The sequence below is a fragment of the Bos indicus genome, chromosome 7 (genome assembly GCF_029378745.1).
Source record: "Bos indicus isolate NIAB-ARS_2022 breed Sahiwal x Tharparkar chromosome 7, NIAB-ARS_B.indTharparkar_mat_pri_1.0, whole genome shotgun sequence".
Lineage (NCBI taxonomy): Eukaryota > Metazoa > Chordata > Mammalia > Artiodactyla > Bovidae > Bos > Bos indicus.
The window spans coordinates 10,708,709-10,723,680 of record NC_091766.1 but is presented as its reverse complement, the minus strand read 5'-3'; the positions used below and the strand labels follow the sequence as shown (position 1 = coordinate 10,723,680).

The 14,972-nt window shown below is 38.4% G+C and overlaps 1 protein-coding gene and 1 pseudogene across 3 annotated transcripts in view; both read right to left on the bottom strand.

Annotated features, from left to right (window-relative positions):
- Positions 1–7,275, bottom strand: part of LOC139184057 (adhesion G protein-coupled receptor E2-like) — a 70,769-nt gene extending 63,494 nt beyond the window's left edge. For all 3 annotated transcript variants that reach the window (XM_070792653.1, XM_070792652.1, XM_070792651.1), the window contains exon 1: positions 6,941–7,275. In XM_070792653.1, coding sequence (XP_070648754.1) covers positions 6,941–6,971 — 31 coding nt within the window. In that variant the 5' untranslated portion in view covers positions 6,972–7,275. The remainder of the gene's footprint in view (positions 1–6,940) is intronic.
- A 1,142-nt stretch (positions 7,276–8,417) lies between these two features.
- LOC139183891 (protein SET-like) lies at positions 8,418–9,658 on the bottom strand (annotated as a pseudogene).
- Positions 9,659–14,972: the final 5,314 nt, after the last annotated feature.

The following is a 14,972-nucleotide window of genomic DNA, read 5'->3' as shown; positions in this document are numbered from 1 at the left end:
CGACACAAGATTTCCTAACCTAGAAACCTTGACAAGCCACCCTTCCAGCCCCACCCGCAGCAAGAAACTTCCACAATAAAGAGGAACCACAAACTGCCAGAATACGGAAAGGCCACCCAAAACAGAGCAATATAAACAAGATGCAAAGGCAGAGAAATACTCAGCAAGTAAAGGAACAGGATAAATGCCCACCAAACCAAACAAAAGAGGAAGAGATAGGATATCTACCTGACAAAGAATTCTGAATGATGATAGTAAAAATGATTCAAAATCTTGAAAACAAAATGTAGTTACAGATAAATAGCCTGGAGACAAGGATTGAAAAGGTGCAAGAAATGTTTAACAAGGGCCTAGAAGAAATAAAAAAGAGTCAATATATAATGAATAATGCAATAATGAGACCAAAAACACTCTGGAGGGAACCAAAAGTAGAATAACAGAGGCAGAAGATAGGATAAGTGAGGTAGAAGACAGAATGGGAGAAATAAATGAATCAGAGAGGAAAAAAGAAAAAAGAATTAAAAGAAATGAGGACAATCTCAGAGACCTCGAGGACAATGTTAAATGCCCCAACATTCGAATCATAGGAGTCCCAGAAGAAGAAGATGAAAAGAAAGACCATGAGAAAATGCTTGAGGAGATAATAGTTGAAAACGTCCCTAAAATGGGGAAGGAAATAATCACCTAAGTCCAAAAAACCCAGAGAGTCCCAAACAGGATAAACCCAAGATGAAACATCCCAAAACACATGTTAATCAAATTAACAAAGATCAAACATAAAGAACAAATATTAAAAGCAGCAAGGGAAAAACAACAAATAACACACAAGGGGATTCCCATAAGGATAACAGCTGATCTTTCAATAGAAACTCTTCAGGCCAGAAGGGAATGGCAGGACATACTTAAAGTGATGAAAGAGAAAAACCTACAACCCAAATTACTGTACCCAGCAAGGATCTCATTCAAATATGAAGGAGAAATCAAAAGCTTTACAGACAAGCAGAAGCTGAGAGAATTCAGCACCACCAAACCAGCTCTCCAACAAATGTTAAAGGATCTTCTCTAGACAGAAAACACAGAAAAGTGGATAAACTCGAACCCAAAACAACAAAGTAAATGGCAACTGGATCATACTTATCAATAATTACCTTAAACATAAAGTGGTTGAATGCCCCAACCAAAAGACAAAGACTGGCTAAATGGATACAAAAACAAGACCCCTATATATGCTGTCTACAAGAGACCCACCTCAAAACAAGGGAAACATACAGACTGAAAGTGAAAGGCTGAAAAAAGATATTTCATGCAATTGGAGACCAAAAAAAAAAAAAAAAAAAAAAAAAAAAAAGCAGGAACAGCAACACTCATATCAGATAAAATACTCTTTGAAATAAAGGCTGTGAAAAGAGACAGAGAAGGATACTACATAATGATCAAAGGGTCAATCCAAGAAGAATATATAAAAATTATAAATATATATGCACCCAACATAGGAGCATCACATTATGTAAGGGAAATGCTAACAAGTAAAAAGGGGGAAATTAACAGTAACACAATAATCGTGGGAGACTTTAATACACCACTCACACCTATGGATAGATCAACTGAACAGAAAATTAACAAGGAAACACAAACTTTAAATGATACAATAGCCAGTTAGACATAATTGATATCTATAGGACATTTTACCCCAAGACAGTGAATTTCACCTTTTTCTTAAGTGCACATGGAACCTTCTCCAGGATTGATGACATCCTGGGCCATAAATCTAGCCTTGGTAAATTTAAAAAATTCAATCATTCCAAGCATCTTTTCTGACCACAATGCAGTAAGATTAAATGTCAATTACAGGGGAAAAGTTATTAAAAATTCCAACATATGGAGGCTGAACAACACGCTGCTGAATAACCAACAAATCACAGAAGAAATAAAAAGAGAAATCAAAACATGGATAAAAATGAATGAAAATGAAAACACAACAACTCAAAACCTATGGGACACTGTAAAAGCAGTGCTAAGGGGAAGGTTCATAGCAATACAAGCTTACCTCAATAAACAAGAAAAAAGTCAAACAAATAACCTAGCTCTACACCTAAAGTAATTAGAAAAGGAAGAAATGAAGAACCCCAGGGTTAGTAGAAGGAAAGAAATCTTAAAAACTAAGGTAGAAATAAATGCAAAAGAAACAAAGGAGACCACAGCAAAAATCAACAAAGCCAAGCTGGTCAGATTTTATTTTTCTGGGCTCCAAAATCACTACAGATGGTGGCTGCAGCCATGAAATTAAAAGACGCTTACTCCTTGGAAGGAAAATTATGACCAACTTAGATAGCATATTCAAAATCAGAGACATTACTTTGCCAACAAAGGTTCATCTAGTCAAGGCTATGGTTTTTCCTGTGGTCATGTATGGATGTGAGAATTGGACTGTGAAGAAGGCTGAGCACAGAAGAATTGATGCTTTTAAACTGTGCTGTTGGAGAAGAGTCTTGAGAGTCCCTTGGACTGCAAGGAGATCCAACCAGTCCATTCTGAAGGAGATCAGCCCTGGGATTTCTTTGGAAGGAATGATGCTAAAGCTGAAACTCCAGTACTTTGGCCACCTCATGCGAAGAGTTGACTCATTGGAAAAGACTCTGATGCTGGGAGGGATTGGGGCAGGAGGAGAAGGGGACAACAGAGGATGAGATGGCTGGAAGGCATCACTGACTCGATGGACGTGAGTCTGAGTGAACTCCGGGAGTTGGTGATGGACAGGGAGGCCTGGCGTGCTGCGATTCATGGGGTCGCAAAGAGTTGGACACGACTGAGTGACTGATCTGATCTGAAGCTGGTTCTTTGAGAGCATAAATACAGTTGACAAACCATTAGACAGACTCATCAAGAAACAAAGGGAGAAGAGTGAAATCAACTAAATTAGAAATGAAAATGGAGAGATCATAACAGACAACACAAAAATACAAAGGATCATAAGAGAATACTATCAGCAACTATATACCAATAAAATGGAAAACTTGGAAGAAATGGACAAATTCTTAGAAAAGCACAACTTTCCAAAACTGAAACAGGAAGAAATAGAAAAATCTTAACAGATGCACCACAAGCACGGAAATTGAAACTGTAATCAGAAATCTTCCAGCAAACAAAAGCCCAGGACCAGACGGCTTCACAGCTGAATTTTACCAAAAATTTACGGAAGGGTTAAAGTGAAGAGGAACTAAAAAGCCTCTTGATGAAAGTGAAAGAGGAGAGTGAAAAAGTCGGCTTAAAGCTCAACATTCAGAAAACTAAGATCATGGCATCTGGTCCCATCACTTCATGGCAAATAGATGGGGAAACAGAAGAAACAGTGTCAGACTTTAATTTTTGGGCTCCAAAATCACTCCAGATGGTGATTGCAGCCATGAAATTAAAAGACGCTTACTCCTTGGAAGGAAAATCATGACCAAACTAGATAGCATATTAAAATGCAGAGACATTACTTTGCCAACAAAGGTCCATCTAGTCAAGGCTATGGTTTTTCCAGTGGTCATGTGTGGATGTGAGAGTTGGATTGTGAAGAAAGCTGAGGGCCGAAGAATTAATTCTTTTGAACTGTGGTGCTGGAGAAGACTCTTGAGAGTCCCTGGGACTGCAAGGAGATCCAACCAGTCCATTCTAAAGGAGATCAGTCCTGGGTGTTCATTGGAAGGACTGATGCTAAAGCTGAAACTCCAGAACTTTGGCCACCTCATGCAAAGAATTGACTCATTGGAAAAGACTCTGATGCTGGGAGGGATTGGGGGCAAGAAGAGAAGGGGACGACAGAGGATGAGATAGCTGGATGGCATTACCGACTCAGTGGACATGAGTTTGAGTGAACTCCGGCAGTTGGTGATGGACAGGGAGGCCTGGCTTTCTGCGATTCATGGGATTGCAGAGTCGGACATGACTGAGCAACTGAACTGAATTGAACTGAACACCTATCCTACTCAAACTCTTCCAGAAAATTGCAGGGGAATGTACACTTCCAAACTCATTCTATTAGGCCACCATCACCCTAATACCAAAACTTGACAAAGATGCCACAAAAAAGAAAACTACAGGCCAATATCACTGATGATCATAGATTCAAAAATCCTTAACAAAATTCTAGCAATCAGAATTCAACAACATATGAAAAAGATCATACATCATGACCAAGTGGGCTTTATCCCAGGGATACAAGGATTGTTTAATATCTGCAAATCAATGAATGTAATACACCACATTAACTAATTGTAAGATAAAAATCATATGATTATCTCAATAGATGCAAAGAAAGCCTTTGACAAAATTCAACATCCATTTATGATAAAAACTCTCCAGAAAACAGGAATAGAAAGAACATACCTCAACATAATAAAAGCTATATATGACAAACCCACAGCAAACATTATCCTCAATGGTGAAAAACTGTAAGCATTTCCCCTAAAGTTAGGAAAACAACAAGGGTGCCCACTCTCACCACTACTATTCAACATAGTTTTGGAAGTTTTGGCCACAGCAATCAGAGCAGAAAGAGAAATGGAAGGAATCCAAACTGGAAAAGAAGAAGTAAAACTCTCACTGTTTTCAGATGACATGATCCTTTACATAGAGAACCCTGAAGACTCCACCAGAAAATTACTAGAGCTAATCAATGAATATAGTAAAGTTGCAGGATATAAAACTAACACACAAAAATCCCTTGCATTCCTATACACTAACAATGAGACAACAGAAAGAGAAATTAAGGAAACAATTCCATTCACCATTGCAACAAAAAGAATTAAATACTTAGGAATATATCTATCTATAGAAATAAAAGATCTATGTATAGAAAACTATAAAACACTGGTGAAAGAAATCAAATAGGACATAAATAGATCGAGAAATAGACCATGTTCATGGATCAGAAGAATCAACATAGTGAAAATGAGTATATTACCCAAAGCAATCTGTAGATTCTATGCAATCCTTATCAAGCTACAAATGGTATTTTTCAGAGAACTAGAACAAATAATTTCACAATTTGTATGTAAATACAAGAAACCTCGAATAGCCAAAGCAATCTTGAGAAAGAAGAATGGAACTGGAGGAATCAACTTGCCTGACTTCAAAGCCACAGTCATCAAGACAGTATGGTACTGGCACAAAGACAGAAATATAGATCAATGGAACAAAATAGAAAGCCCAGAGATCAATCCACACACCTATGGACACCTTATCTTTGACAAAGGAGGCAAGAATATACAATGGATTAAAGACAATCTCTTTAACAGGTGGTGCTGGGAAAACTGGTCAACCACTTGTAAAAGAATGAAACTAGAAGACTTTCTAACACCATACACAAAAATAAACTCAAAATGGATTAAAGATATGAATGTAAGACCAGAAAATATACAACTCCTAGAGGAGAACATAGGCAAAACACTCTCCGACATACATCACAGCAGGATCCTCTATGACCCACCTCCCAGAATATTGGAAATAAAAGCAAAAATAAACAAATGGGACCTAATTAAACTTAAAAGCTTCTGCAGGACAAAGAATTAATCTCAAAAATATACAAGCAACTCCTGCAGCTCAATTCCAGAAAAATAAATGATCCAATCAAAAAATGGGCCAAAGAACTAAACAGACATCTCTCCAAAGAAGAAATACAGATGACTAACAAACACATGAGAAGATGCTCAACATCACTCATTATCAGAGAAATGCAAATCAAAACCACAATGAGGTACCATTTCATGCCAGTCAGAATGGCTGCTATCCAAAAGTCTACAAGCAATAATGCTGGAGAGGGAGTGGAGAAAAGGGAACCCTCTTACACTGTTGGTGGGAATCCAGACTAGTATGGCTAGTATGGAGAACAGTGTGGAGATTCCTTAAAAAACTAGAAATAGAACTACCATATGACCCAGCAATCCCACTGCTGGGCACACACACCGAGGAAACCAGAATTGAAAGAGGCACATGTACCACAATGTTCATCACAGCACTGTTTATAATAGCCAGGATAAGGAGGCAACCTAGATGTTCATCAGCAGACGAATGGATAAGAAAACTGTGGTACATATACACAATGCAATATTACTCAGCCATTAAAAAGAATACATTTGAATCAGTTCTAATGAGGTGGATGAAACTGGAGCCTATTATACAGAGTGAAGTAAGGCAGAAAGAAAAACACCAATACAGTATACTAATGCATATAAATGGAATTTAGAAAGGTGGTAACGATAACCCGGTATGCGAGACAGAAGAAGAGACATAGATGTATAGAGCAGTCTTTTGGACTCTGTGGGAGAGGTTGAGGGTGGGATCATTTGCGAGAATGGCATTGAAACATGTATATTATCATATGTGAAATGGATCGCCAGTCCAGGTTCAATGCATGAGACAAGGTGCTCGGGGCTGGTGTACTGGGATGACCCAGAGGGATGGGATGGGGAGGGAGGTGGGAGGCGTGTTCAGGATGTGGAACACATGTACACCCATGGTGGATTCATGTCAATGTATGGCAAAACCACTATAATATTGTAAATTAATTAGCCTCCAATTAATGTAAATAAATTTATATTAAAAAAATAAAAGAGGGAGTTGCCAAAAAAATGAGAAGCCCTTGCACTGCAACCAAAAGGAGCCTCCATGCACAGCAAACAGAGAAAGCCCACATACAACAGCAGGACCCAGCACAACCAAAAATATAAATTAACTAACTAATTAAAAGTTTCACCAACCTTTTCCTTTGAGAACTTAACATAATTGAGTTAATACCCTCTTAAATTTCCTTCCCTGCTTTCCTTTGTAAAGATAGTGGGAAAACCAGAAATAAAGCAAAAGCTTTTAAAAGTAAAGAATAGAGGAAATTCTCAAACTGGACAATGAGTCTCGGACAGCTTTAGTTGTCTAAATCCATCGTTATAATTCTACTTACCTGGAAGCAAACTTAGATACTTTTTTCTCATGGTGCAGAGTGCAGAAAGCCCAGCCACAGAAGATGTCTTATCTTTCTCTGTGTGTCGGGGAGGGACTTCTGGCTTTCAGTATGACTTCTGCTTTTCATGGGGCTCATCCACGTGGCGCTAGTGGTAAAGAACCTATCTGCCAATACAGGAGACTCAAGAGACATGGGTTTGATAGCTGTGTTGGGAAGATCCCCCGGACGAGGGCATGGTGATCCACTCCAGTATTCTTGCCTGGAGAATCTTGTGGACAGAGGAGCCTGGCAGGCTACGGCCCATAGGGTCACAAAGAGTCAGAGATGACTGAAACGACTTAGCGCACATGCATGCTGCTTTTCATTACTTAACAGGAAATCACTGGCCTGGATGTTTCTTCCTCCTGTTTTGCCTGATGATTACATCTCTGAAATTTCTAAGCATTTGCATAACATTACTGGTATTTATAGTGCAAGACTCTTCAAAAGTGGTCTTTATATTGTTTTGATATATGAAGACCTATATCAAACATGAAGACTCATTTTACTGGTCTTTTTGCATGTATGAGGACCTTGGTTCAGAGTGAATAGAATTATTTATTTGCTATATATTAACAGATTAAAAAATATTTTTGTGTACACATTTAGTTTTATTGTAACCAAGCAACTTGTACACTTTTAACGTTTAAAACTGAGCATTATCTTTACTTTCCAGTGAAACAAAAAGAAAAGTTTAAGAATAAACAGGAGCAAAATTACAATAGAGAACTTTGATAGCAAATAAGATCCTACAGGTTCTGCTGATTCTCCCAGCAAGCAGCAGGGCTCAAGTCATCATTAGGAGAGAATTTTATTTTAAAATGTCATCTTAAACTGCAAGGATTTCCATTAAACATCACAATTAAACATGCCAAAGGAGAAGCCATGTTGTCAAAATGCCCACTTAAACCACTCAAACATCTGAAACCCACCCTTTGCTAACCTTCTATAAACCCCATTTTTAAAGTATTTTTTCTTTTTTTTTAAACAAGAGAAAGTGGACAGATACATGTTGGTAAATGCTAACTGTCCACATTCATATAGAGACACAGTGTACTCTCTGAGCCCAATATACAGAGAAGAGAGGAAAAAAGCTAGAATTCTATGCACTACTACACAGGGGCCTAGCAACGTCCAGTTTCCAGCAGAGCTAAGAGAGCAGAAGGTTTTTCTTTTTTTTCTCGCAGAGCATGGTGGTATTGATTCCATAAAATTTTTGTTGAGACAGGAAAGGATAAAAATGAATTTGGAACAGAAATGGGTAGAGATTCTTTACTGAAGAATCTAGTATTCTTCTAGCATCACTGAATTCTGCTCAAGGTATTCCCCCCCCCCACCCCCCAAATAAGTTTGAACCATAGTATAAAGAGAAAAGAGACTTCAAAAGCAGGGCTACTGAGAACAAGAGGAGAGAACAAAAAAGACTGCTACTTGCTCTCAGGGACTGGAGAAAATTAAAAAAAGGTTGGAATCCATCATCGTTCCTTTCATTAGTCATCTATCTCCTTCATCTTCCTCTCCTTCCTCCCCCTCATCTTCTTCACCTTCATTCTCATTCCCTTTTTCATCAGTATCTTCCAATCCTTCATCCTCTTTATCATTGTTGTCTTCTTCTCCTTCCCCTTCCTCATCATCCATGTCAGGAACCAAGTAGTACTGTAATGGATTTGGCAAATATCATCTTTGATGACCTCTCCTAACTCATCTGTACCTGCATCAGAATGATCAGTAAACCAGGTGAAGAAGCTTTCTGGTTCCTGATGCTGTCTCTTCCTGCTGGCTTTATTCTGTGTTTGATCTGATTATTTCATCAAATCCTTTTCAGATTTCCATTTGATTTCAGTGGACTTTGAAGATGGGTCACCGCTCTCATTCAGATGAAATTGGTTGGAGAGAATTTTGTTTTCAAAGTAAGGGTTTTCATTAAAGTAAAAATCTATTCTGAAGCCTGATTGAATGTTTTCAAATTCTGTCACTTTGACCCTTGTCAAATAATGTAGTGCGTCTTCATCCTCCTCCCCAAGCTGTGCAGACACTTGTGGGTGGTTATCAAATATTGTTACCCCAAATTTTGGGATTTTTGCCATCAATTCTGACCTCTTTTGAAAAAATGGTTGGTGAATTTTGTTATATTTCTATTCTACTTTTAAAATCTCCTCACTGGCTTGTTCATTAAGTCTATCTCATTTTGCACTTCATCAATATGTTCAATTGCTTCTTGCTATTCTTTTTCTTCCTTCAGCAAAGTTGAAGAAGCACATGCCTGGTCTGGCCTGGAGGCAGGAGTCGGCCTCGCTTTCTTTGGTTTCTTCGCTTGGGGTGGAAGTGAAGACTGGTGTTTGGTGGCCATGCTGGGAAAAAAAAAAAAAAAAAAGAAGCCAAGAATCTTCCCAGGGGAGGAGAGCGGTACTGCAAGCTCAGAGAACTCAGACCTTTTAATTTTTATTTTGAAATATAGATTAAGAGGAAGTTGCAAAAGAGTACCAAGCAGTCTTGTGTAATCTTCAGTCATTTTCCCACAAAGATGACATTTTTATATAATGATAGTCCAATATTTAAATGAAGAAACTGACATTGGTACGATGTGTGTGTGTAACTCCATGTCGTTTTATCACATATGTAGATTCCTGCAATTGTCACACAATCAAGATCCATCAATATTCCATCACCACAAAGATTTCCCTCATGCCACCCCAGCATCCCTAAACCTTGGCAGGTCTAAAACTCAGGATTTTATTCTTCAACAAAGCTCAACAGAGTCTGAGATTCATATTTGATGATGAAAGAAAATATTCCTGGTATGTTTTTAAAGATAAGAAAAATATATCCCTCAAATTTTCTGGAAGTCTGTGTAATGGAATTATGATAATTTTCTTTGTTTGCATTTTTAAACTTTTACTGTTTTCTATGTGGCTATGATTATCAGTTCTGCTAGAGCTGCCACAGCAAAATATAGAATGAGTGTCTCAAAGAGCTGAAATTTATTTTCTCACAATTCTGGGGCTGGATGCCCAAGATCAAGTGCTGGTAGGCTTGGTTTCTGATGAAAGCCCTCTCTGGGCTTGTACCTGGCCCTGTTCTCACTGTGTCCTCATATGACCCTTTCCCATCTATGTGGAAAGGCAGTGATCACTGGTGTCCTCTAGTTCTAAAGCTTGAGCTCTTCGTGCTACATCTCTTGGACATGACAACACCGGTGTCCTATTCCCTCACTCTTCCCTTGGCCTCCATTCCCCTGATGAAGTGCTTCTGTGCTGCTCCTTAGTGTCACTGACACCGCAAAATCTCGATACTGTTGTCCATAGTGGCTGTACCAGTTTACATTCCCACCAACATGTAGGAGGGGTCCCTTTTCCCCACATCCTCCCAGCACTTGTTGTTTGTAGAATTTTGGTGATGGCCATCCTGACCAGTGTGAGGTGATACTTCTTTACAGTTTTGATTTGCATGTCTCTAATAATTAGTGATGTTGAGCATCATTCATATCCCTTTTGCCCATCTCTACAGATGGTGACTGCAACCATGAAATTAAAAGACGCTTACTCCTTGGAAGGAAAGTTATGACCAACCTAGATAGCATATTCAAAGGCAGAGACGTTACTTTGCCAACAAAGGTCCGTCTAGTCAAGGCTGTGGTTTTTCCTGTGGTCATATATGGATTTGAGAGTTGGACTGTAAAGAAGGCTGAGCACCGAAGAATTGATGCTTTTGAACTGTGCTGTTGGAGAAGACTCTTGAGAGTCCCTTGGACTGCAAGGAGATCCCACCAGGCCATTCTGAAAGAGATCAGCCCTGGGATTTCTTTGGAAGGAATGATGCTAAACATGAAACTCCAGTACTTTGGCCACCTCATGCGAAGAGTTGACTCATTGGAAAAGACTCTGACGCTGGGAGGGATTGGGGGTAGGAGGAGAAGGGGATGACAGATGATGAGATGGCTGGATGGCATCACTGACTCGATGGATGTGGGTCTCAGTGAACTCCGGGAGTTGGTGATAGACAGGGAGGTCTGGCGTGCTGCGATTCATGGGGTCGCAAAGAGTCGGACACGACTGAGCGACTCATCTGATCTGATCTGATCTGATGTGGGGTATTTGGGGTAGGCTTCCCAGGTGGCTCAGTGGGAAAAGAATGCTCCTGCAATGCAGGCGACCCAGGTTCACTCCCTGATTTGGGAAGATCCCCTGGAGGAGGGCATTCCATTGCCATATTATTGCCTGGAGAATTCCATGGATAGAAGAAGCTGGTGGGCTGCAGTCCATGGGGGTGCAAAGAGTCCTACATAACTGAAGTGACTGAGCACACACCTACACATATCTTCTTTGGAGAAATATCTATGTAGATCTTCTGCCCATTTTTGTTTTCTTTTATTTTAGTATTGAGCTGCACTTGGAAAATAGTTTCTCCAGTTCTGAAATGGTCTTTCTTTTGAAAAATGTTTATTTGTCTGTTTATTTGTCTATGTCAGATCTTAAAATTGTGGTGGGATGTGGGATCTTTATTGCATCATGTGGGATATTTCATTGCAATGTGGGCTCAGTAGTTGCATGTGGGCTCAGTTGCCCCCAGCATGTGAAATCACAGATCCCCAACCAGGGATTGAACCCACTTCTCCAGCATTAACCAGTGGACCACCAGGGACCAAAAAAGATGTTGTTACAGTTTATGTCAAGGAGTGTTCTACCTGTGTTTTCCTCTAAGAGCTTTATACTATTTGGCCTTAAATTTAGGTGTTTAAACCATTTGAGTTTATTTTTCTGCATGGTATTTGAGAATGTTCTAATTTTATTTATTTTTTAATGTGGCTGTCCAGTTTCTCAGCACCATTTAATGAAGAGACTGTCTCTTCTCCATTGTATATTTTTGCCTTCTTTGTCATAGAGTACATAACCACAGGTGTATGTGTTTGTTTCTGGACTTTATATCCTGTTCCATTGGTGTATATTTCTGTTTTTGTGCCAGTAGCATACTGCTTTGAATAACTGTAGATTTTTAGTATAGTCTGATTTCAGGGACCCTCATCCCTCTAGTTCTGTTTTCTTTCTCAAGATTGCTTTTGCTATTTCATACAAATTACATTTTTTCTGTTTTAGTTTTGTGAAAAATGCCATTTAAGACAAACCCACAGTTAGCATCATACTCAACAGTGAAAAGCTGAGAGCACTTTCTTTAATTAAGAAAATTTTGGAGGATTCAGGATGGGGAACACGTGTATACCTGTGGCAGATGCATGTTGATATATGGCAAAACCAATACAATATTGTAAAGTTAAAAAATAAAATAAAATTAAAAAAAAGAAAATTTTGGTGAATCCTCTTCATCATTTCTGTAACAGTCATATCATTTGTGTGTGTGTGCACTGTATGTGTGAGCCAGTGTTCCTGATGGTATATTTGTGGATGATCTTTTCTTAGAGTTTAGGCTTCTTTGTTGTATATCAGCTCTCTCTGGGTTCAAGGAAAGGCATGACTTTGTAGTTTCTATGAATATTTCTCATTACTAGTTTGGTGTTACCTGTTTCCATTTTCTAGCCAGAAATCTAAGTATTCTCTATTTTCTTCTATATTTTAATAATTTTATTTTATTTCTAAGTTTTAAACTTTAAATCATCACCACATAGCCATACCAATTCATATATTTATAAGGTATCTATTTACTAAGTTAGTTTTTTATTAAAAAAGACATTTTTTTGTCTACCTAAAAATTCATGAGTATGCATGTTTTTAAGGAATTATTAACTGATTATAAATTTGTTTCTTTTGTTTCTTTTTTTTAAATTTTATTTTATTTTTAAACTTTACATAATTGTATTAGTTTTGCCAAATATCAAAATTAATCCGCCACAGGTATACATGTGTTCCCCATCCTGAACCCTCCTCCCTCCTCCCTCCCCATACCATCCCTCTGGGTCGTCCCAGTGCACTAGCCCCAAGCATCCAGTATCGTGTATCGAACCTGGACTGGCAACTCGTTTCTTACATGATATTTTACATGTTTCAATGTCATTCTCCCAAATTTTCCCACCCTCTCCCTCTCCCACAGAGTCCATAAGACTGTTCTATACATCAATGTCTCTTTTGCTGTCTCGTACACCGGGTTATTGTTACCATCTTTCTAAATTCCATATATATGTGTTAGTATACTGTATTTATGTTTTTCCTTCTGGCTTACTTCACTCTGTATAATAGGCTCCAGTTTCATCCAGCCCATTAGAACTGGTTCAAATGTATTCTTTTTAATGGCTGAGTAATACTCCATTGTGTATATGTACCACTGCTTTCTTATCCATTCATCTGCTGATGGACATCTAGGTTGCTTCCATGTCCTGGCTATTATAAACAGTGCTGCGATGAACATTGGGGTACACGTGTCTCTTTCCCTTCTGGTTTCCTCAGTGTGTATGCCCAGCAGTGGGATTGCTGGATCATAAGGCAGTTCTATTTCCAGTTTTTAAAGGAATCTCCACACTGTTCTCCATAGTGGGTGTACTAGTTTGCATTCCCACCAACAGTGTAAGAGGGTTCCCTTTTCTCCACACCCTCTCCAGCATTTATTATTTGTAGACTTTTGGATCGCAGCCATTCTGACTGGTGTGAAATGGTACCTCGTAGTGGTTTTCAGTGGAGACTTTGCAACACTTTATTCTTTAATACATCTTCATCAAACATTGAAAAATTTATAGAATATGCTTTACATAATTATAATACTATTATTTCACCCAAGAAAATCAATAGTTTCATAAGTAACTTTAAATATCTGAGGCATACTCAAATTATCCCAACTGTGTCCAAAATATTTTTATAGCATATATCCAAACCAGAGTCCTACTAAGATTGACATTGAATTTGATTGTCATGTCACTTTTCTCACTTTGATCTAGAATAACCTTACGAACTTTTTACAAGGATACTGACATTAGAAGAGTTTCCTATGTTCTGTAATTGCCTGATTGTTTCCTCGTGATGTCATTTAACTTGTGTGCTTTCCCCCTGTATTTCAAGTGTACTGAAAACCTGGTCTCAAAGAATAGGTTCCTGTAAGCTTTTTCTAGAATGAGCCAGAAGGTAAATATTTTTGGCTTGGTATTCTTGCATTCTCTTTCACAAGCACTCAACTTGATATTGTAACCTGAAAGCAGCTATGGGCAATGAACCAGTGAATGGTGTGGTTAGGACCCAATCAGAGTTTATTTACAAAAACAGGCAGTTTATTTCCAGATTTTTCCTGAAAATTGTAATTTGCCAAACCTTGGGGTAAAGGCTGGATTAGCTTTAGGACAGATGTATTTGTCACAATCCTTTATTTATCACAAACGAGATGCTTCTACTTCATGTCTTATCAGGAAATATTCAATGTCACACTGATATTTTTAATGTTGAGATTGATCATTAGTTCATTTGGTGGCTGTCTGATCTAACATTATTTAAAAAAAAAACAAACAACACTTTGTTCCTCATAATTAATCAGTAATCTCTTGGGAAATTTTGTGGGATTGACCTGTCTTTCAACAAAATTTCTCCCAGTGCATTTAGTGGGCATTTACTACCGAAAAGTTATCATGATCTAGTTCTGTCATATTTTCTATATTTATTGGCAGGTATTTTACTAATATCTATCCTCCAAGCTAGGCTTCAGCAGTACATGAATTGAGAATTTCCATATGTTTGAGTTGGGTTTAGAAAAGGCAGAGTGTCCAGAGATCAAATTACCAACATTTGCTGGATCACAGAGAAAGCAAGGAAATTCCTGAAAAACATCTACCTCTATTTCATGGACCATGCTCCTGACTGTGTGGATTGTAACAAACTGGAAAACTCTTCAAGAGATGGGAATATGGGACCATCTTACCTGTCTCCTGAGAAACCTGAATATGGGTCCAGAAGCAACTGTTAGAACCCTGTATGGAACAATTGACTAGTTCAGGGTTGAGAAAGGATTGCGACACTTTATAAGGCTGTTTATTGTCACTCTGTTTACTCAACTTATATAC